The 25,113-nt window shown below is 33.2% G+C and overlaps 1 protein-coding gene across 1 annotated transcript; it reads left to right on the top strand.

The window, feature by feature from the left end:
• The first annotated feature begins 2,932 nt into the window (after nucleotides 1–2,932).
• Nucleotides 2,933–24,585, top strand: LOC129988412 (pancreatic alpha-amylase-like). Its single transcript, XM_056096636.1, has 7 exons — nucleotides 2,933–3,159; nucleotides 12,643–12,812; nucleotides 13,700–13,889; nucleotides 17,127–17,445; nucleotides 19,558–19,936; nucleotides 22,625–22,943; nucleotides 24,217–24,585. Exons 1-7 carry the CDS (start codon nucleotides 2,971–2,973, stop codon nucleotides 24,226–24,228), a joined length of 1,578 nt encoding a protein of 525 aa, XP_055952611.1. The 5' UTR covers nucleotides 2,933–2,970; the 3' UTR covers nucleotides 24,229–24,585.
• Nucleotides 24,586–25,113: the final 528 nt, after the last annotated feature.

The raw sequence follows: 25,113 nt of genomic DNA, 5'->3' as shown, positions 1-25,113 counted from the left end.
AGAATTAACATATTGATCCTCGGGAAAGATGAATAAAAAAAAAATTAAAAAAATATATTTCATCGAATTTAATTGTATAGAACATTTATTGGATTAGAATTTCAGAGCTATTTGCAAAAAGAGGAAATCGGATCTTCGAATGACCCTAAGTGAGCTAGTATGAATATGCCGATTTTAGTACAATAATTCAGAGGACGAGGGGCCGTGGTGGCCTGGTGGTAAGGTCTCGGCTTGTGAGCCGTAGGGTTTCAGGTTCGAGACAATACTCCACCGAAGAACCGCCGTGTAAGGGGGTCTGTTGCACGATAAATCCGTCAGGGCCAAACATCCTCCTGCTGGTGTGGAGAGGGGGGTGCCATCTCAGGTGTCGTCCTCGTCATTTGACCGCGGTTCGAAATGACGAGGTCCGTCCAAAATAGTCCTAATGTTGCTTTAAAACGGGACGTTAATATAACTAAACTAAACTCATCAGTGGACGAGAGAAATTTCAGTTAAATAGTATGAAGTATGGAACCTCTATTTCTTGTGTTGGGGAGGGGAGGGACTGCGAATGGATTTTGACAAAACATATTCAAACATTTTCCCTTGTAAAAATCACTTATAAACACATCGCCAGGAGAATTCGAATCTTCACAACAGTGGATAGATTATTTTCTTCAGCTGTATGAATGAAATTTATATTTGGATAAGCAAATATAAATTTTGAATTTAAAAAAAATTGAACATCCTATGAAAAACCTGAAACCCATATTTTGGAAGGAAAAAAAAATATTATTGGTCTTAATTTTAGAGGAACATGGCATTTATTGCAGTTTTGTGAGTTGGCTGCTAACCCATCTGCTTTCTCGATTGGCCTCAGTGAATGGATCTGATGATGGATTTGGCGTAACTTTACAATGGAGTATTAAAATAATGAGTACTGAAATTCCAATGAAGATTCGTCGCAGTGTATGTTAAATATGCTGTTACAGGTCAAAGGATCTAGCAATGATCTATTTCGGAAGCTCTGGTAGTAAGTACCTCTTAATTTGATCATACCTTAAATATACGAGGTCTGCACTGAGATAGCCTTGGTGTGGCTACCAAACGGTTTATATTGTCTAGTTTATTACGGAGTATGTATTCATCTTTTTTCACGACATTATAAAAGATGCACGTAATTCGATGAGAGCCAGTTTTTCAAACTGCTAATGAACTTCACAGACGATCATTGAATTACACAATTATAGAACATTACTGTTTTTTTATTATTATTATTTACGTAATAATGCGTTGAATCGACATAAAATAATATTTAAAATTGAGAAATTGAATTATAAAATCTGAAAAACAAAAGACAAAGAATAAATAAAAATTGAAATCTGCTGTCGCAAGTTTCAAATTATCATGTGTGAACAATTTTATTTCACAATATGAGTTCTGAGAGCAAAAATTGAATGTTTAAATCATCGATCCTTCCATGAAATACATTTGATAAATTGAAAGATTGAAATCATTTTTTAAAAAAAGGGATTGAACTTCACGCCATGATCACTCTGCAACGATGTTTTTTTTAAAAATATAACTGTTACGCGGTTTTGATTCAGAAATTGATAGGACATATTCGAGATTTGGTATATTTTCTCATATTTATAATCCTGAAAAAAAAAATCCTATAATTTATGAGTTCCAACAAATCATACTCTTTATTATTCTGCCTACGTATTTTAAGGCTCCAACCTCCCCCCCCCCCAAACCAAAACAACATCATGTTCTCACATCATAAAAAAGAAAACAAAAATTTCAATTGTGATAAACAATTTATGGTGCAAGATGACAGCAGGTCAATTAAGAAATTATAACATGTAAGTATCTCATCTTAAAAATGTAATCTATTTCATTGATTATAGTTTCATAATGCATTCGATGCGCCTTTATTAGTATCTCATCTTAAAAATGTAATCTATTTAATTGATTATAGTTTCATAATGCATTCGATGCGCCTTTTTTCTGATTTCTCATCTTAAAAATGTAATCTATTTCATTGATTATAGTTTCATAATGCATTCGATGCGCCTTTTTTCTGATTTCTCATCTTAAAAATATAATCTATTTCATTGATTATAGTTTCATAATGCATTTGGTGCACCTTTATTAGTATCTCGTCTTAAAAATGTAATCTATTTAATTGATTATAGTTCCATAATGCATTCGATGCGCCTTTTTTCTGATTTTATTTATGCGATATTAAACTCAGAATATTAATATTTTCTCATATACGAATAATATATAATAAAAAGGACCATTTTTTTGTTCTATAATGCATAAGGCAACGGAAAGTTCGACACCTTTTTTTCCTCAAATGTACTACTATTTCACGCCGTTAAAATTTTTTTTATCATTTTTTTTCATCCTCTTTTTTTTTTTTTTTTTTTTTGCTGACTTTTGTATTCTTTATCTTCTTAGTGTTTCATGGTTCTGCTTCAAAATTTATCGAAACGCCAAACAATATTCAAAAAAGTTTTTTATTTTCTAGTTTATTCTAAACAATTTATCAGCTAACAGATGCACAGCTTATTGTGGGAGAATGAACATACTTTGAAACATGAAAGTTCTTATCGTCGTCATCAAGATATTTGTACTAAGTACATAAAATATCAGCGATCGATTATCGATTTTTTAATAAGTTCATCTTATATAATCAATAAAGATGTTTAGAAACAAAATTCAAACAAAGCTCACTTCTAATCATTTGATCTCTTTTTAAATGGTTTTAATCACAAAAATAAATTGGCATGTGTTTATATTGACCTTGAACCAAAAGGGTATCATCTGTTCTAGAATTGGCATGGAAGCAGTTTGAGAGTTTCTATTCACACTTGTTTATATCAACTAAAGATCGCCAAATCGAACGTCACTTCCTTTCAAATGAAACTACAAAATCGTACCTAAGATGCGCCTTGGCAATGATTCGTCGTTTGTTGATGCAATATGGCGGTTCATTTTGTGGCCTTCCTTCTAGTGTTTTCGTTTTTAGGGAAGAGTGCCAAAAGTTCTCATCATGAACCGCATTTTCAGCCTGGACGAACAACTATTGTTCATCTTTTTGAGTGGAAATGGAATGATATAGCTGATGAATGCGAGCAATTTCTTGGACCATTTGGATATGGTGGTGTACAAGTAAGTAAAGTATTAAAAAGAAAGTAATTAACTCTTTTGTTCCCGTAACATAGAATTTAGAATCTCAATTATTCGATACAGTCTCTCTAGCTATATATTAATAGGTTGAGTTAGAATAATTACTTTGTATTTCAAAAATATTAATTAGGCTAGTATAAGGCATTAAAATGACGCTAGAGAATTAAAATTATACTTTTGATAGATGAGTATTGTACTGAAAGAATCGGAAATAGGAGCTGTACATCGGTAACATGATTGGTAGCAATTTTGATTAATCGAGTTTGGCAATGCTATCAAATCACTTTGATTACATTAGTTACATAACAAGTGTAAATGCGCATGTCATCTAACATTCAACAATAGATTGACTTGATTGCATTGACTTGGATGTGTCGCAAGAGAAAAAAAGGACAATATGCAAAGATTCTGAAATAAAATTGTTGTGTAGCTTTTCATGTCATCATGAATTAGCTCCGATATTTACCATTGTGTTGTTTCAAATTAATTGAAATTTTTTTTGTCAAACAAGTGGAGGATACTTGCATTACTGTAGATGGTCAGGATCTCGCCAATTTGTTTACTTTTCCTATCGCCAAACCTAACTACTGTTATTCTTCGCACAGCTCTCTTTGGTAAACCTTGCATGATGCGGTATGCGAAGTAACGTCTTCTTTATGGATACTGATACATGCATCTGTTATGAGATGTATCACTATGCAGTACTAACAGCAGACTATTTTTACCTTACATGTGTGGTTTTTTGTCTCTGCTTCTGAAACTACCGTGTACATGTCCTGAAAAAGAATCCTCCTACCAACACTAAAATTGCTTCGAAAAGTTATTCCATGGAGAACTGATGCAATGTACCTGGGTGTCATCCTGGATAAGCACTTAACTTTTAATTTAAAGTATTTTACCAAAATTTAAAACAACTACAAAGAGCTAAAGCCAGGCTTTACCCATTCTAAATTTCAAGACAAAATTCCCTCAAAATGACAAGCTTCTTTTTTATAAAACCATGCTCCAGCCTGTAATCTCATATTCATCGCCTATTTTGGCGACTGCTGCCAAGTCTCTTGTTACTGTACTTGAAAGATTACAAAATATGACGGTTTGGTAAATCGGTAACATGTCGTGATTTGTTAGGAGTAATAACATCTGTAAAGATCTTACCCTTGCAAAACTGCGAGAACTTTACAAGAAATTTTGGGTGGATCCTAGAACATCCCACCTCTTAGCGTCTTTTTGAACGGATTTTTAGACGTCTTTAGACGGATTTTTTTAAAATTTATTTTTATTTTATTTTTTATTATTTTTATTTTATTTTATTTTTTATTTTATTATTATTTATTTATTTTGTTTTATTTATTATTATTTCTGGCTTTCAAGTATCGTTTTTTAATTGAAAAATAATAACAAATATTCAATTAGTAGTCAACTTGGCGAGATTTCAAATAAGTCGCCAAGAGGTGGGCCCATCTAGGATTTTACCGAAATTTTAACAGGATTCTTCGAAAAAAATAAGTGACAACATCCCCATTAAGGAAGTAGATCCAAAGTTTTCGAAGAACGCCAAGAGATCTCATCATCTCTTTCCTGTCTACATTTTCATCATAACTTTACCACACCGATTTGACTCTGGACAGATTATATTACCCATATAAAACTGCGCCTTCTTTAATTTTTTTTTTATTTTTTTTGAAATATAGTTTATAATCAGCGTATTATTCTATGAAAAACTTTCACTTAACTAAGCGTAACCACTTATTAAGTCACCTCAATGCCATGCTAATATCCGTATCACCTGTTCAGTACGGAGGTTAAGAGCCTTGAGTTCATGAATTCCTTGACATATTCCTCAAATTGGCAAATTCTAAGGCTATGTCTCGGCCCTAGGTGACAATAAAAATAGCTTTAAAAAGCTAAGAACAAGAAATAGTCTATGCCAAATAGAAATTTATGAATTGAAATAAACTAAAGAGAAAAAAGGGTATGCATAATTTATTTATCGCTTTAATGCTTTCTTTTCTGTAATTTCCTGAACTTCGAATTGGAAATATTTTGAATAAAAATACGCAATTATAAGAATGAATAGTGAAAAAAAAATAATAACTGAGAAATATGAAGGAAAAAAAGTAGTGGAAATGCGAAATTATAATAATAATTTGTGAAAAATTAAAAACATCAGAAAAGAAAGCAAAAAATTAAAAAATATATTACTTACTCTTTATTATCATTTATTAATATTTAGTAGTACATTTATTTTCTTCAACTATCTGTTTTTCTTTCTAGGAATCGTAAAATAATCTATATTATTCAATCCTATTTTGAAACAATCCTGTAATCTTAACATAATCTTTAGTAATTTCATTTTACCGATTAGTTTCACTTTCACAACTCTTATTTAAGTGAAAAAATATTAATTTCGTATATTCATTGGTATGGGCATTACTACAAGGAAAACTAAAGAAATATTCCATTAAAATGAATTAAACATCTGAATTTTATGAGTTCCGTTTCTCTTTTCTTGAAGAAAAGTGAATCATTTTGTAATTCCGTATTGAAAAAGAATGAAATTCTCAGAATCTCCTCTCATATCATTTATTACGACAGATCCTGGAAAGATTCTTAGCTGAAGATAATGAAGTGCAATATGTGATTTATCTAAACATAAAATAGACAATACCGAAATTGCACTGAACGAATAAAGAATTTTGTAATTTTTTCTCTTGATTGGTATTAAGCATCAATTTAATAGTACGCATTCAACTGTGAACAAAGAATCTAATTTATTTATTTATTTATTTTGGTATTCTACTCTTTTTCTGTCTTAAAAATCAATTTCTTGCATTTCAATTCTCTTTATAAAGTTGATTTTGCAAATAAATATTGATCAATCAAATTATACGTGACTAGAAAAATTCTCTGATATCGTGATCATTGAAGGTTATGCTTCTAGAACAAATATTTGTATTTGGTAGTTTTTCTGCGTTGTATAAATTTTCATTTCTAAAAGAAATGTTTTCATGTAAATTTGTGACTGATTCCTCTTAATTTAGAAATAAGATTATCACCGAAAATTTTGTAGATAGAAAAACGAGACTTTATTTGTGTATAGATGAAAATAAGAGAAACATTCTATGGACATTTTTGTAATAAAGATTCAAAAGCTAAAAATCAATAATAAATAAAAAAAAAAAATTGTACTTCTTTTTTTCTTTTTAGCTTTTTGCTTTCATCCTCCTTAGAAGCGAAAATATTTTCATACAGTTTCCAACCTCATTTGATAAAACTTCGTAATTATAGGTATATGCATAGGATGCAAAATTTAAGGAAATAAAAGTTTATTCCACTTTTTGGGGACATTTTTTAATATTTTCTATATATGTAATATTGAAAAACTTTAAACTTTATTCGATTTTATACCCCTTGAAGAATTCGAACGAAATTCGGCACATACATTTCTTAGTCTTAGGGGTCCTGGTGGTAAGGTCTCGGCTTCAGTATCGGAGGTTTTCAGTTTTGAGATTCGATTCCACTGAAGAACCGTCGTGTGAGCGGCCCTGGTGGATGTTAAATCCGTCGGGGCCAAACGTTCTCTCACTAATGTAATGTGGAAGCTTGGAGAGTGCGGTCGTAGCTTAGATGTCGTCCTCGTCATCTGATCGCGGCTCTACCAGGCCCGTCCCAAAATAGCCTTATTGTTGCTTTAAAACGGGACGTTAATACAACTCTTTAAACGGGATTGAAATAGAGATGAAGAGATAATATTTTTCCCACCATAACTTTTGATCGAATCGCCGCGCGCGAGCACACACACACACACATTTTTTTTTTTTTTTTTGTAATTTCAAGTTTTGCTACTCAATTTTATAAGCAATCTTTTAAAGTAATATCATTATTGAATGGAACTTTATATTAAAGCGGAAGCACAAAACCACATTACACTGAGCGCAAAAAAAATGAAGAACTATTTGCTAAAATGCGGATGGCCAAGAACCGCTTCACATCTAACAAATTAACGGACCATAATACTCAGAGAAAAAACGAGTTGTTATCTGCCATTGGTGAGCTATCGCTCGCTTTGTTTACTGCTTGCCGATAATCTCTTGGCTAACGTCCACATTATCGAAATATCCGTAATAAGTGATTATGATCTAGTTAAGGAACCAAATTATTTGAATTAAAAGATTATATTAAATGTACGATCTGTTCTTGTCCATATAAAAACATCGATTATAACCTATGAACCAAAATAATTTAGTCTGAATGTTGTATATAGTATATATTGTGCTTCTAAAAATTTCCAAAATATGCTTTTCCACAAAGGTTGCTCATAAGTGTCATTGCTTTCGTAAATATGTTTTTCCTGCTATAATTTTAAACCAATGCGTGATCTTTTAGTAATTTCTTTACTCCCTAATAAAGGTGTTATTCCCTGTTCCCCCGTATAAAATTGTGAATCTTGAGTAAGAATTTTGATCTATTGAACTTTAGATTGAATTTAACAATTTTTATTGAATCCATTGTGTGATCTTTGGCGATATTTTAGCTATAAATTTCTGACATAATAAGCATTCGAAAATCGAATTTGTGTTGTGGAAAATTGAGCTCGAGGTGAAATTTCGTATGATAGTAGTAGTGTACTTTTAGGATATTTCTAGTCTGTTTCTTGAAAAATGACCCTCAAACTTTGAGCATAGCTTATATACTTATAATTTGCGTATGTTGCTGAAAGTCCTGATGGCCCACTCGGGAGAGCATTAGCTTCGTATCCGCAAGACCAGGGTTCGACTCTGAGTTTATTTTTCCTTTTGTTTCCCTTTGTAATTATTTAAAAATAACATTTTACAAATAGTTTTAATTAAAATGCTTTTATTTTACGAGCTTCATAAGTATTGAACACGGAGAGTCCTAAAATATAGATATTCGTTAAAATCTCGAATTCGATTTTTTTTACTGTTATAAATTATTTTTTTTATTTCATACATTAGAAAGTAAAATAATAAATAAATAAATAATAAACCATTTTACATTTACTAATGTTATTTATCCAATGACGTAAAATTTTGCAATATGTTTTTACTTATAGTACGATGACGCAGAAATAAAAAAAAATATTTTCATAGAATGGAATGCGTAAAAATAAATGTGATTACTTTAATTATAAATAACAATTTCCTTAAATATGAGTGACTTAAATAAATAAAATAATTAAAGTTTTTATAATATTTTTTTCAGTGCGTGGCAATTTATATATTAATTATACATATGAATATGTTTTCTGTTATACCAGATATTAATTTTTATGGAAATTTATTCTGAGTTTCTTTCTTGTGTAATTCCTTTTTAACCCAACCCCCCCTTTTTTTTTCTTTTTTTACCGACTGCTGTACTTTAAAGTATCATCAGATTCAAAATTGAATAAAATATATTGAGAGGTTAGAATACCATCGGCACATAACAGTACCAAATCTATATAGAGTTTTTTATCTACACTTGATGGCATTAGGGGTTCTATGAAGGTGTATTCACTCAAGGCAGCATCTTTAAGCGTCTTGTCTTTTATGAAATGTTTTTTTATGTTATGAATTTTATAGAAGCTGATTGTGAGGTATATGGAGTTCGAATGTGAAAAATTCGTTTCTCCTCCAAATATAACCTGATTTGAAGACAAGAAGACCAAGACTTCACTCTATTCTAAGCATAAATTTTCGGTTTATATAAAAAAAGTTGCTATTAAGTGCATTAAGGTGATGTACATAAAATAGGCCTAGCCATTTAATCGAAAGAGTTAACTAAATTTTCTTTAAAATTTTTGCTTCAACATAGTTAATGCATGTGGTTTAATGAGCTTACACTCAGAACAGTGAAATTCGTTTGGGTGCTTATAACAGGAACTAGGATTATTCAATTCTAGCCGCTTCTAGCGACCAGCTTGTTGATTACCGAGATTATAGTTTTTTTTAGGTCATTAAACCATGAATAGGGAATGTATTTTTTTCTTAAATTTTACCTTGTTATTTGATATTACTTAAAAATGAATTTAATTGAATCCTTGTGCAACTACTTACTGTGGATGCAAATTAAAAAGTGTATATACTACTGTGGAGATCTAAGGATTCGAACCCCACCAATAAAACCTTGGATTCGAATCTCGGTGATTATCCATCTCTTATCCACTAGCATTCTAACTGTAACTTTTTTAACCCATTAAGTTGTAACTTCAGTTTTTATCTGTGCATATATAAAAGCCAATATTAGCTGTAACCTTGAGTATCAATTCCTCTTATCGACATGACATAAAAGCCTTTGTTTTAAAGTGGTTCGCCTTTCCATCGCCTCATGCGCCAGACTACAAAATAAAAGCGGAAGTGAAAATCCTATTTCGGAGTTAATGCCTAATGAAAGTAGGCCTAAGTGAAGATTAGTGTGCACCAGCTGTTTGTCGCCAATATTGCAACCCATCGGATCCCTCTTATAGCAACCGTACTCTGTTTTGTTTACTACTTTTTGCAATGGTTGAGTTGTACATAAACTACAATTACATTATGAAAAATGTTAAATTAAAAATATTAAAAAAAATATCGATTAAAGATTTTAATTTTGTTCTTTATTATAATTAAAATTTATTAAATAAAGAAAGTTAAGCTTATAATTAAAATTTATTTTCTTCTTTCTTTTTTTTAATGTGAATACGAACAGATAATATTTATTCTTTTGCAATTTTTAATTGTCAGTATGCGCTTTAAAAAAATCGTCTGCATTCTCACTTTAAAAGACAGCTGCAATGGAATTCTTCGCAGTTCTCGTAATTCTTTTGGTGTTATAACGGTTGGTTCCCTTCATAATTTGTTATGTTATTAGAGTATTTCGAACCTGTAGAAAGGATGAAGGGTGAGTTAAATATGCATATATATATATATATATTAGGAGTTGATGAAGTTAGGAAAGGATGCTTTGAAATTTTGTATTGAGAATGGTTTGATATCGAACCGGCAGAATGGATGAAGGGTGAGTGGAATATATTTTTTTACGAGTTGATGAAGTTGGGAAAAATATGTTTGTTTGAAATTTTGTATGGAGAATGTTCCGATTGCTTATTTCTCCGTTTTTTATTCTCTTTTGGTTATGTACTGTTTATGTTGTCCACACAGTCTTTATGTTCAATGTGCTAGCGAAGCTACTAGGTTCCCGCTCCCGCTGCTAGCGAAGCCGTAGGATGTTTTTTTAAGTTAAAAAATTCTGCCCGGTGCAGGTATCTGTAGAAGGCACCGGGCAGCATGGAAAAGAAATGCTTATCAGTAAAAATTTCTAATTAGATGGCGGGAAATGGTAACCGTAACTAATCCGCGGAAGTATTTGTTTATTTTGTCCGCCATCTTTATTGGCGACTTGGCATTGTTGGCGCAGCTGGGTGCACACTAAAATTCACTTTTACCAGAAAGTATTTTTTTTTAAACCTTAACCTTTAAAGAATGAGATTGAATGTCATAATTGATGAATTTAAATTTCATCAAAACGTTAATTAAAAACTGTTACAGATTCTCGTATATATCATGTTTGGTGCTTCGTTTAAGAAGCGCAATTATGAGTGAATAAACAGAAAACTGGATTTCCTACTTTGTAGTGGATTACTGGGAAAGTTCTTGTTTTTTAAGTAGCATAAACCAGTAAAATTTGGTTTCAACTTATCAATTTATTATAATTACAGATTGTGTATTGCATATAAAAATTTAGAAAATTATACAGAAATAAAATTGATTATCATTAAAAAGCTAATTTTTTTAGTTTTAAGATAATGTGAAAATCATTTTTTGTGGAATAATAAATTTGGGAGATATGGCCATCAGTTTCTGCCGATAAATCAAAACGATTATCCATCTCGCTACAGTTAAGATTATTTTCGAGCTGAAATAAACTTTTTCTTTGATGCCTGTTTCTTGATTTCTTCCTTCCTCTGACTGAATGGAGTTTTTGGTGGCACGGCGTGCTTTCTTAGAGCATTTCTTATAATATATAGCAGCTCCATTTATTAACGAAATATTGAATGAAATGCAACTGTAGAAACGTCAAGTCAATGAAGCAGTCTGAAACATTCATATAATGATTTGCTCACATTATAACTGTTGCCATTCAGCAATAAATAATAAGATCGATTTCTGTGCTACGTATGTCAACGTTTCATATATAGAGAAGCCCAAGAAAGATCATAATGAATTTTTTATAAACTGTGCTATATTTTGCAAACGAAAGAATAATTAACCCTAATACACTCACAGTTAACCACCACCCCGGATCTCATTCACTTAGATTTTTTTGTTATGAAACGTTTGTTTACAAAGGAGAAACATCATTAATTTGCCCTTTTAAAGAATTGCAGAATACTCCAAATTTGACAAATCAAAGTCGAAGTGTGCTTTGTGATAAAAAAAATGCAATTACAGGACTTTTCCTTTTGAACATTTGAAAGGTTAACTCATTGAGCTACAAGTTTCAATGTAGTAGTTAGTACTAAAAATTAAAACAAATAATTTTTTTCTTTGCACGAATTGAATTTTCATGCTTTAAATAATAGACAGAATATAATTCCATTTAGTTGAACAGAATCTTATACAGATTGAATATGGTAATTTTTGGTCGAATAGAACATCTCGTATTATTTAACACACTGACTGCCGCATGATCTCGTATTATCTGAACGGTGTCGCACCGTCTATCTAATTAGATCATCTTTCCTCTGTTATAGAAATGAAACAGTAAAAAAGGGATAATTTAATTAGATACGTGGCTCGAATATCAAATGCCAGTAATGGCATCTAGCGTGTTAGTGGCCACCCTATATTTGTTTTCAAATATTTTTTCATAAACATTTGTTATCCGAGTCCATGGAATTAGTAAATTTATTTAGTATCCATTTATTTGTTCACTGCACGGGATAGGCTGAACTCTTCTCAGTTTTTAGTGGAATTTCCTAGGATCTATGTTCCGGGATGGCTCAGCCTGGTAAAGAACTTTTCACTTGTAGTCCATCTGGATTAGGAAAATAGTATTTATTTATCAAGCATAGTGAAGGATCTGTAGTATGTATTTAAGAAAAGATTTAGTACACACAAACAGCTACTAAAATTATACATCTCTATTTGTCCCTTTGAATTTATTTCATCCAAAACGGAATAGAGTTCTACACTTTGGTAGAAGACCATTATGCCAAATTTTAACCATGTAGGACTTGCGTTTTTATATTATCCTGTCCATATACCCTGACAAAACTGGAATTAATATCTCTGCACTTATGGTCATTTCGATTATCAATTGACAAATAAAAAAAAAGTCTTAAACATGGTGATATGAAGTTGATTTTTCGATGTTTACAGTATTTTTTCCATGTAAACTTCTTCAGAAGAGAAATGGACTTCCAGTTTAATAGTGAAAACATTTTATATTGCACAAAACTCTACAGTTTTTCTTTCGACTATTTAGATCTCGCCACCAAACGAGAACGGTGTTGTTTGGGAACCGTTTTGGAACAAAGCCGTGAAGAGGCCATGGTTCGAGCGCTACCAACCGGTGAGCTACAAACTCTTCACCAGAAGTGGAACTGAGAATGAATTCAGGGAAATGGTGAGAAGATGCAACAATGTTGGCGTGAGGTAAATCTTGACACTTAAAACTTCTTCACAATGAAATTTCACAAAGAAATAGCAATTTTTTTTGTTCTTATGAATTGTCTTCGGTTCCACAATAATTACAAATGAATAATCTGACGGATTAAATCCGAAGAGCTTTAGTAAGAGCCAGTACAGAGATATACTGAATTATAACATGCGCCAATGGTATACCTTTAATATTTATAATATGTCTACCTGAAATTGGCGCTTGTTAATTCTCAATGCTTCATTTATGGAAATTAATTAAATTTTCATGCGATATTTGAACCTTAGAAGACCGATAATCTAGCCAATTAGTCTTACAGAGTGATCTAGTTGTCCTTTTTGTTATAGTAGTCCGCTCCGTGGAGTAATGCTAGACGTGCCATTGCTTCTAGAAATGTGTTTATTAGACTTTGGTTAAATTTAGCCACTGAAAGTTTGAATACCGATCTCAATCTTGAGCTTACTGTTGGATAATGATACTTATCCAACAGCGTGAAGTGTGCCCATTGCGAAACCGTATTGTGTGCATGTTTGCTTATGATCACAGAAACAAACGATGGTGACCACCACCAATGTGCAATGTTTGTATGAATGCACCAACAAGATGTGCACACATACGAACAAAAAAAAATCTCCCACTATCGTGGGGTCGGCGATCATGCGGTCGGCTGCAGCCGGCACTCATACACGCTTTATCAAATGGATGCCGTTTATATTCGGTGCTTTCTACCCATGTAATCACATGGATGCCATCTATTCTGGAAATCGCAAGGAAATGGTTAATAATCGGTGCCCTGTTAATTGATAAGGATTTTTTTAAATTTAAATTTCTCCCTAAGTTCACGAAATTGTATTTTGTCTCACGAATCTTTTTGTTCGTACAGAATCTATGTGGATGCTGTCATAAACCACATGACTGGTCATATTGGTGCAGGTCATGGAACAGCAGGAAGTTATTTTGACCCCTCCGTTCCCAAGTATGACGGTGTTCCCTACGGTCCCGAACACTTCAACAAAGAAGGGAAATGCCCTACTGGATCCGGAGACATTGAAGACTATAACAACAAAATACAAGTACGTGCGTTTATGTGTTGATTCTCTGTTTTGTATCTTGTAATATTTTCTTCTGTATCCCATTTTTTAAATTTAACCATCGATAATAAACGCATCTTCAACGTGGATAGGCAACTGAATTTTTCATAAGAATAGCATAAAAAGTGTTGAAATTAGTCAGCAGCTTGATGGATCATTGATTGTAATAATTGTGTGTAATGTTTATTAAGCCTGTCACAATACCTACCGGTGATGTGAATTCTGCGATGCTGCCAATCATAAAATATTTTTCGAGAGAAATATTTGGAGTAAAATGATAAAACAATGCCATTCTAATCGAGAAAGGAAAATAGCGCCGTCGTCTTTGCATAGGGGTAGAGCATCTTCCCCGTGATCTGCGCGCTCCGGGCCCGAATCCTGGTTCGGGCATGGTTGTTCTTCTTCTGTGAGGTGTGTGAATGTGCCCCCCTGTAAAAAGGGGTTGTGCAAGCGAATGTGTGAGTTTCATCTTCTTATGAGCTAGAAGTCAGACTTCTGCCCTCGGGTGCTCAGGGCTCTTTACCCTCAGAAGCTACTGCACCCCCTTTCCGTGGTAACGCGGACACATCATGAAATGAAAAAAGCGATCCATATTGCAACTACGCACTTGTCTTTACAATGGAATTGTGATATTTATTTTAAAAGACTTGTTCCCGTTAGGAGAATTTGACTAACACATTGTCTGTGATATACGAATTAAAGGAAAGTTCTAGAAAAAACGGTAATTATTCTCATTGTTTATAATTCATATAATATATCAATACAAGTTATCTCCCCCAAAATATCGCGCATGCGCTCCAATAAAATTTTTATCTCCCTCCTTTCCGCATAAAATTATGGGCCTGCAATAAGACCACTACTACCTTGCATGGCATTGATGATGATGACGTATCCGCTTTATCACGGAAAGGGGGTGCAGTAGCTTCTGAGAGTAAAGCTCCCTGAGCACCCGAGGACAGAAGTCTGACTTCCAGCTCAGAAGAAGATGAAACTCACACATTCGCTTGCACAACCCTTTTTTACTGGAGGGCACATTCACACACGTCACAGAAGAACAACCATGCCCGAACCAGGATTCGAACCCGGGACGCCCAGATCACGGGGAAGATGCGCTACCCCTATGCCAGGACGCCGGCGCATGACATTGGTGAACAATAGTTATAAAATGTAGATATTTTGCCTAAATCTAGCATTTTTACTGAATCTTTAGTGAGAATATGAATTTCGAACGCCTTTTTGAGACCTATTTGAGACGGAAGTATGGCTGTAGTCGTAGGATATTACACTCGATTCCATTGAATTAAGTCACTGCGTTTAGATGCATGCAAAAATACAGAGACAGTCAACCATTTGACAGATTTGATACAAAAGTTGATAAGAATATGTATTTTAGATGAGTACGAAACCTGTACGAACCTGTGTACGAAATTTTATCTACCAAGATGGCTACGGTTATTGACACGAACAGTAGATGGTGAAATTTTCTGTGAATGGATTTCATCCAGAATTTCACAGAAACCTAAAAATTTGGCTTTTAGCCCATATATCAAATCCCATCCGTCTGGTTTGGAGCATTTTTCAGTTATAGTGTTCACAGACAGGCATAATGCCAAAAATATTTGTCGGATTCAGAGAACTTTGAAATGTTTGAGATTGGTCAAAACCTCGAGTTTGAATTTTTTGATATTATTTTATCTCTTGTTGTTGTTTCTGATGGCACTTGCCATGGGCAAGCCCGCTGATTTCGAATTCAGTGATTTTAAGCCGGAAGAGAGCGTCTCTTGTTTTTAATAGCGCCAACTGGGGTCAAGAGTACGATTTTACTACTCACGCATCACAGTCGCTTGCACAACCCCTTTTTACAGGGTGGCACATTCACACATCTCGCAGATAGAACAGATGAAGAACAACCATGCCCGAACCGGGACTCGAACCCAGGACGCCCAGATCAGGGGAAGACAATCTATCCCTATACCAGGACAACGGCATTTTATCTCTATAATTCGCATACGAAAAAGTAATAAGTGAATGCATTTTGAGGATTTCTATTAACTTTTCGAACTTATAGGAATAAATATGCAAGTCAAATTTTAGCGATTAGCATTTTTGGGACAAGAGATTTCTCATCCGTATCGATGGATGGTTTATTTCGGGAGTCAAAATTAAAGACTTGCTTCAAACGAAAATCCGGTACATTTGCTACACATTGAATCTTAGTTCTTTGATTGATGTGACATGAAAGTCTTCATAAGACTTCTATATTACACTAACAAAAATCAGCCGGCGTCCTGGCATAGGGGTAGCGCATCTTCCCCGTGATCTGAGCATCCCGGGTTCGAGTCCCGGCTTGGGCATGGTTGTTCTTCCTGCTCTATCTGTGAGATGTATGAATGTGCCCTCCTGTAAAAAGGGGTTGTGCAAGCGAATGAGTGATGCGTGAGTAGTCAAGTTGCACTCTTGGCCCTAGTTGGCTCTACGATAAAAACAAGAGGCGCTCCCCCTTAGGCTAAAATCGGCTGTCTTTGAACAGCGGGCTTGTCCGTGGCAAGTGCCAGAAGAAACAACAACAACAACAAAAATCAGCACATTATTCAGAGCAAAATGTCGATTTAAGTGCATCTGATTATTATTTTAAATCACAAAATTTGACCCTGTAATTCTCGTGCAACTTCAAACTGGGACTTGAATCATATAAACCAACTTTTTTACTTTAACCCTTTAAAGGGTCATTTTTTAAAAATCATATTATGTCAAAATATTTTTAGGCTTGAAATTAGAATAAGAAAAGGGATTTATTTAGCTTATTAGATAAATTTAATATGATTAATCAATTAATTTGGTTAATTAATAATTAAGTATCAAATCAAAACGCATCATTTTGTGTAAGATAAAGAACTCAAGCATTTGAGTTTCTGTCTTTCTAAAAAAATTTGTCAGAACTTATGCCAACCTACATAAATTCATACAAAGATTGATAAATTTGGTGGGAAGCATACTTCCCACGGCCTTAGAAAGGGTTAATAGATATTACATATCTTCTCTATCCGTGGAAGTTCTAGTTTTCTTTAGATTGTTGCTGGAATCGTAATGACATAAATCTCTCAGCTTCAGAAGAAGATGTATTACGTACGCACTTTTTAAAATTATAATCCATATTTGAAATTCATTTTCTGTTGAAATTATAGTTTTACCTGATCGTTAATTTATTAACTATTGCAGGTGCGCAACTGCCGTCTATCGGGTTTAGCTGATCTAGACCTGGGCCATGAACACGTGAGGAACAAAATCGTGGAATATATGAACAAGTTGATTGATTTCGGTGTGGCTGGTTTTCGGGTGGACGCTGCAAAACACATGTGGCCAGCAGACCTGACCGCCATTTATGGAAGGCTGAACAACTTGAAAGAAGTAACGTTTGGGGCTGGCAAAAGACCTTTCATTTACCAAGAAGTCATCGATTTAGGAGGGGAGGCCATTAAGTCTGATGAGTATGTTGGATTTGGAAGAGTCACTGAGTTCAAGTACGGCATGAATCTAGGTATGCTTTTAACTTCTGTTATTGTCTAATATTTAGGAAATTAAATTATAGTGAACATTTTTACAATATTCTTACGACGTGATGGGAATCAAATGAATAATAAAATAGCAATATTGATGGAGATATTTATTTTAATATCTCAGTTTTTTGTTTTTTATGCGAACTCAAGATTAAAAACAAACCTACGTATAGGCATCATTTTTGCTTCTATCTATTTTTACAGGTAAGTTTGGGCTACATAGGATGATGCTAAATTCATATCCAAAATTAAAATCTTAAATATATTCAAAATAATTCTAAATTGCTACCAGTAAAATTGATAGGATTTGTATAATGTTGGGCAGTTGTACATTACTGCACGTCTTCAATGAGGGTATTGTCACCGCACATCGCTATAGAGATAAGGTCCTTGATGCATTTGTGAGGTTGTTCTGGGGTGCTGTTGGCCCGGCTGTCATTTTATGGACGATAATTCGTGGCCGCAAAAAGCTAAAATTGATTGATTCCCTTAAAGAAAATATTCGGTGTTGGATAGACTTCGAGGTCTCCGGATCTGAATCCTTTTGAACATGTATGGGATGGTTCAGGAAGAGCCATTGCACAGCATACAGTAAATTTGCTATTTTAAGATGTTGAGTTTGCTATTCAAAATAGTGTTCTTATATAAATATAGCAGCACCTAAAAAACAAATTTTCATTCATACAATCTTAAGGGCAAACCGACTACTAAAACCAGATATTTCTTGCGATACCACTATCCCTGTAAGTGTTGTGATGCATCCTAATTCATGTTTCTAAACTGGGAGGATACTCAATTAAAAATGCTTTTTGGATGCGGGTAGCATAGTTAACTTTAATATCAAAGACTGGCATTTGAAATAAAGAATATTTATTAACATGAAATTAAACAGACATAAATACTGGTATTGATCGGAATTTGACATTAGAGGAGAATATTGTTACGAAATTTCCGGGTTCGTTTGGATAGTGGAAGTGATATGGTGTGGAGAACGCTCAAGCAGCAGGCGGCAGTAAAAAAAAAAAAAAAAAAAAAAAAAAACCCGACGTTTATTTACACGATGACAGGACAGCACAAAGACGACAACTATATACAGCAGAGACGAACACAGTAGATGACAGTAGCACACTTCAATAGAAAGCAGCACACGAATCGGATAGACAGAATCCAGCAGGAGAGGGGTTCCTGGTAGCTTTGCTCTACCGTCTTTCCAACGGCTGAACTTCTCGCTTTAGCTTCCGACTCGCTACTTCTCACAGGACTTCACTTACACCACTCCTTGCAACTGGTGAGTGCCTGTCTTTTATAGTTGCGGGGGGGGGCGGGTCTAGAATCTTCCAGATTAATCAGGACGTCTCTGGGTGTATCTCGGTTCCTACTGGATGGATCGTGAAACTTCTCGACCTTTCCGTATAATCCATTTTCTCGCCAAATTCATCGCCAAGTCGCCAAATAGTCGCCAAGTTAGTCGTCAAGCTCTGAGCTCATTGACGCTCAGCACGCACAGGACAGATCGTACATCCTGTCTTTCCTACGATGACACTAGTCGTACTGGGAAGCAAAATTACAGGTTTGTAACAATATGCACTAATAAAAGTTGTGTTTATTCCAAATGATCTGTATAATTCCTCCTTAACTAGCACGGACGGCTCAAACCGTCACATTTGTTAGTGTAACTATTTTCGCGTATAGTGCTTAAATCAGTGTTAAAATTTTGCCTATTGCCTATTTTGCCTATTTTTTGTACTATTTAGCCTCGAAGAAATCCGCGCCCAGTTGGTAGGAGACGATGTATAGTACTAAACTGGGCAAAGTGTATGATTAAATGACACATAATGTTTGGATAGTATGAACAGACCTAACATTATTCCTAACGAAATACAGTATAAGGTTAAACCCAAACTTATGTTCAGCTAGGCCGACGTTAATGACTTTTTCTTTGATACATGATCTACAATGGGCATGACTGTAGATATCTGAATTTGTAATATTGATTTAAACTAAAATTTTCATGAACTGCAATTGATGCGTAACGGTGAATGATACTTGCAACTGAATTTTTGTGTCTTATAATAGCAACACTTTAATTCCAGGTAATGTGATCAGGAAGAATAACAACCAGAAACTGAAGTATCTTCGCAATTTTGGTGAAGGCTGGGCTTTCCAGTCTGGAAACAACGCCCTTGCATTTGTGGATAACCACGACAATCAACGAGGCCATGGAGCAGGGGGTTATGGAAGTATCCTCACCCACAGGCAATCTCGCATGTACAAAATGGCGGTCGCTTTCATGCTTGCTTGGCCTTATGGTGTTACTAGGGTTATGAGTAGCTTCAGCTGGACAGAACACATCGTCAATGGGAAGGACGCCAACGACTGGATCGGACCACCGCATGATGGAAATTACAACATCAAAAGTGTGAAGAGAAACCCTGACTTGACATGTGGAGATGGCTGGGTGTGTGAACACAGGTTCGTGTTTGTTGAAAGTATATATGTAAAGTTATTTCGGAAAAGTAGAAGGCAGGTTTGAAGACATAGAAGACGCTTTGGATTTTTTAATTTAATTTTAATATCCATTCCTGGAAAGCATAATTATTTACAAGCAGAGACACGGACAAGGCACGTCCGCCACATCACGAAACAAAAGGAGAAGTAAAGAAGGCAAAAAGGGAAGAAGGGACGAAACAAATGATCACTAGTCTTATATAATATGGGATTTCCGGCCACGCGCCAATTCAATACACGTGTTGACCTTTGAGAAGGGCAACGGAAGTATCACTTTCACTCGATACGTATATTGATGGCGTAGTACTTTGTACACAGTTTCAGTTGGAATGCGATCAGGAAATAAGAGAATATTTTACTATGGGCTAAATTAAGATAAAGCTTTGGAAATTAATTTGGTTTAAATTAAGAGTTTAAAATGTCATTTCATATATATATATTTCAGAATTCAAAATCTGTTTTAAACATTAGCGCACATAGAATGTATTAAGTACTTGCATGTATTTTGATCATTTTTTTTTTTTTTTTTTTTTTTTTTTTTTACTTTAGAAAGGTATTTATTGTGAAAAATTGGTACAATCTATATCAATCAAAATGTGTTCAATCATTTCCTAGAACTTTTTCCTATTTCCGTCCAATATGTCTTGAAATTCATTGAATGTTTTTTTGGTCATCCAGGCCGTTTTTTTGTCATTGACATCGAAATCACCACTCTTAAATCGTTGAAACCAATTGGGATATGACGGAGCAGTATCGCCATAAGTTTCTTAAAGTGTCTGATGGGCTTCGGCAGCAGATTTTCTTCAAATCAAACAACAACAACAAAAAAAAGCAATAAATGTCGAAAATGCACTTTAGAGGGTTCCATGATTGGGGTCTTTATTCACTGAATAACTCAATGATACTAAATGGAAAACTTTCAAAACGATAACTATAAAATAATAGTAAATTGATAAAACCCAAAATCATTGTTATTTATACCGATACTTCGCATGTTTGCCAATAGATGTCGCTGATTAAAATGCATGCAAGCACCTAATATAACTTCTGAGGCATTTTGCCCTCCTCCATCATATTTAGCTGTAAAACCTTAAAATAAACGCATGAATATTTTGTCTTCTTGGAGCTTCTAAAGGTTTCATCATACCAGTAGATAGGTAAATGCTTCAGAGATAGAATGAATGCAGTTTCCAAGGTTTATGAGTTTTTCAGTAGCTTTCTTTACTGCATTAAGCTGCTTTAGTTTTTTAAACTTCTGAGCAACGATAAACAACAGATCATGTGAGCTATTTGCTCTTCCAAAACTTAATCGATCTTTTCTAATTCGTTGATGATGATATAGGACTAATACTAGGGGTATCAATTCAACACGCTCTATCTTTCAAATCTTCGTATAGATGAATAGGCAGTGTATATTGAAGACACTTTCGTTCAAATTGGAATATGAATATGATTTTTTTTTACATTCATTTAGCTTTATTGATTTTAATTCCTTCATCTAAGAATATATTTAATTTCCTAACTAGATGACGCATGTTTTCGAATATATTGTTACTTCAATCCATAAATGAATTTGATATATGCCCGAGATTTTTAATATGGCCAATTGACTTTAGTCTTTATTTATTTATTTTTTAAAATTCAATAAAGGATTCTGTAATTCGATGGAAGCGTCAGACATGCATTAGGTGTGAATTTCTAACAGATCTCCAAATTCTTGGGATTGTAATTTCTTTCTTCATGATTTGATCTGTAATTTTCAATTAGAATTGATAATAATCTATAATTTTTTGCTTTTGAGAGTAGAAAAGCCACCTAAAGTACGGAAACTCAAACTTCGGGTTGATCTGTGATCAAATTACAGATCATAAATTAGTGTAGTTCTGCAGCGATTGGAAAATTTTCTATTGCCAAAAATTATATCTTACCTTAATAGGATCAAATCTGTTTGCATATCCAGCTCAAATTTGTGACATCTTTTTGTTATTGTTTTCTTTTCTGCATATGTGACAATTCAATAAACGTGATTTATAAATAAATGATCATTTCCTCATGAAGCTTCAAACTATTCAAAGTAACATTTCCATAAGCTTGTCGAATTTAAATTCAAAACTTATTTTTTGCTCTCATGTGAGAATATGATGTTGTTTTGGTTTGAGGTTTTTTCAACCCACTAAGTGCACGGGTAGAAAATTGACTATTTATCACTTTTGAGGTACCAATTTTTCGAATTTAAGGTTATTAGAAAATGATAAAGAAGGCTATCACATTTGGCAATCTATCGCGAACAAAAAGTTACAACTTGGCGAGAATATATAATTAGAATTTTAAAAAATAATTATACAATAATTATATTTTTCTAGCTGGGAAAAAATGTTTTGGAGCTCGAACAATTTTGAAATGGGAGTGGGGGGGGGGACCCACCATCGATTTTCTAAAAGTTAACGCAAGCGTAATCTGATAGTCACATGATTGATTCAAACCGGTTTAAACTGGTAAATGTCTTAAATTAATTAAAACAATGACTTAATAATGTTCTCACATGATAACATGAAATTAATGAAAGATTATTTCAATTTTTTTCTTATTTTTTTCTTTATTTTCTTCAAAAAAGTACTTCTATAATGATGCTGAGAGAACTTTTCACTGCAGGTGGCGGCAGATTTTCAACATGGTTAAGTTCCGAAATGTTGTTGGATTCGATGGCGTCGCAAATTGGTGGGATAATGACAACAATCAAATAGCCTTCAGCCGGGGCAACAAAGGCTTCATAGCTATCAATAACGATGGTCATACGTTGAATCAGTCCTTGCAGACAGGACTTCCTCAAGGAACCTACTGTGACGTCATATCCGGTAAGAAGGATGGAAATCGATGTACTGGCAGATCAGTACAAGTGGGCGGAGATGGCAGAGCACAAATACATGTTGACAACTCTTGGGAAGATCCTATGATTGCAATTCACATAGAGGTAATTGAATTCAATTATTTAGAAATTTAGTCTGCAAATAACTTACTTTGACTATTATGGTATTAATAGTCAAATGGTATGGAATTATAAGGACTATTATGGTATGAAATTATAAGGACTAAAGTAATGCAATGCCATGCTCAGAAATTAAGGTGCTTTATTTACTGTCGAAGACAAGACGAAATTAAAAGCAAAGTCACGCGGTATATATCATTATGATTTATTATATACTTCTGTACGTAATTTTAAATTGTAATGGCGATCTAAACGAAATTACCATAAATGTATATTTTTGGAATAACATTCTAGATTTAAAGCAAAAGTTTAATTTCTTTCAAAAAGTTTCAAAATTCACCTTACAAGAAAGCGCAAAATCAAATCATAATCCGCACGAAAATGTAAGATTAGAAACACCATCCGTATAAACTGATGAAACAAGCAAGTCAAAAAAGATGAAATCTCTATTTGTCGATATTTTATTCGTTGTCAGAACGCGCGTATGTTTGCTTCACAATAATTGCTCGAAGCTCTCACCATTCAGTTATACTCCTTTCACGGCGGTAGCATCATTTTGAAAAATATTAAAAGGAAATTCTAGCCTATAAACCAAAATATCATAGCACAGTAAAATTTTAGGTTAAAAATGGTATGAAAACTTTTATTTTTAATCATAGACTGATAAAAACATTTTAAAAAATTGTATTTAATATCGTCGAAACGTACATTTGCATAAAAGCAGAAAAAATCATTTTAAAACACTATTGTAAAGTATACTTAAAATACATTTAAAAAAATCAATAAAAAGCAGATAAATTGTTTAAAAAGGGGAAGATACTTTTTTTTAAAGTTTAAAAGGGCGTAAAAATGTTTTTGTGCAATAATATGCTTCGAAATAGTTGAGAGAGGAAGTTAAAATTTTAAAAATTTTTGCTTAAAAATTTATTCTAAAATTTTGAAAAATCTTTTCTTAAAGAACAACTTAATTAAGAAGTAACTACATGCCTAATTTGGTAGTCTAGATTCAACGATCCGACTTGTATAAGTATAAGGGAGACTTCTCCTATTGATTACAATAAATTATATTAAAGCTATTTCTCCATTAAAATATTCAAACTTTTAAAGAAACTCTACAAAGACTTCCAGAATAACAATGGCTATTACCATTTCAAAAGAAAGGTACAATGTACAAAGCTGTACAAATATTTTGATGCTCTCTTTGGATAAAAAATTATGTATAACTTTGAGTTATATAATAATTTTGTTTCTGTTGCAGGCAAAGCTTTGAGACTTCTGGGAAATCATGTACAATTCCCACCTGCTTCAAATGAAGGAGATAATGATCAGTATTTGTGCAACACATATGAACGCAACACACTTATGTATTAAATACATTGAACTGAAAAACATCTTATAATATTTTTTGAATAAACATTTTCAATTTTACCTTTATGACTGAATAATAATTAGTGTTGAAATATGTTTTAAGATGGCATATAAGCATTTAAAAAAGTCTTATATATTCTTTATGAAATTTTATCGTCTGTATTATATTGTCTTGGAATTTCCATACATTTATATTAAATTAATTTTATTTTTAAAATTATTATTATTTTTTTAGATTAATAAAATATGTGCCTCTGCATTCCATACTTTCTTTTTTTTATATGCAATTAAACTAGAATTTCTTAAATAACAGTACATGTACCACTAATGGTATAGAACATTGTTTTGGGTGGTACAATTTTCAAATAAAAGACCATTTCATTTAAGAATATAATTTGCATTATAAATTTAAGATATTTATTTGTTCTTATTTCTATAAAATATAATTCAATTTTTAAAAATTTTATCTTAAAATTTGAAATTTTGTAATAGAAATTTGATTTTTTTTCCATATTTTTCTTTAAAATGAATAAAATAATCACTTAATAAAGCAAATAAAACGAAGTTTTATTTTTAAATGAATAAATGTTACAAAAAATTAAGATCTTTTCGATGTCGCCTCTTATGTCCTTTATCTTAGCTGCACATGAGTACCATCCTTTCTTAAAGCAAAATATGATGAGGGGGCGAAAAATGTCACACCCCAGCGCCATTTGCATTTATTATACCACCAGATATGGATGGAGACTGGAAAAAATCATATTAAGCGAAGGCAATATTCTTTAAA

Source organism: Argiope bruennichi, chromosome 10 (genome assembly GCF_947563725.1).
Source record: "Argiope bruennichi chromosome 10, qqArgBrue1.1, whole genome shotgun sequence".
NCBI classification, from domain to species: domain Eukaryota; kingdom Metazoa; phylum Arthropoda; class Arachnida; order Araneae; family Araneidae; genus Argiope; species Argiope bruennichi.
The sequence above is the reverse complement of the archived record's forward strand: the minus strand, read 5'-3'. Positions and strand labels throughout refer to the sequence as shown.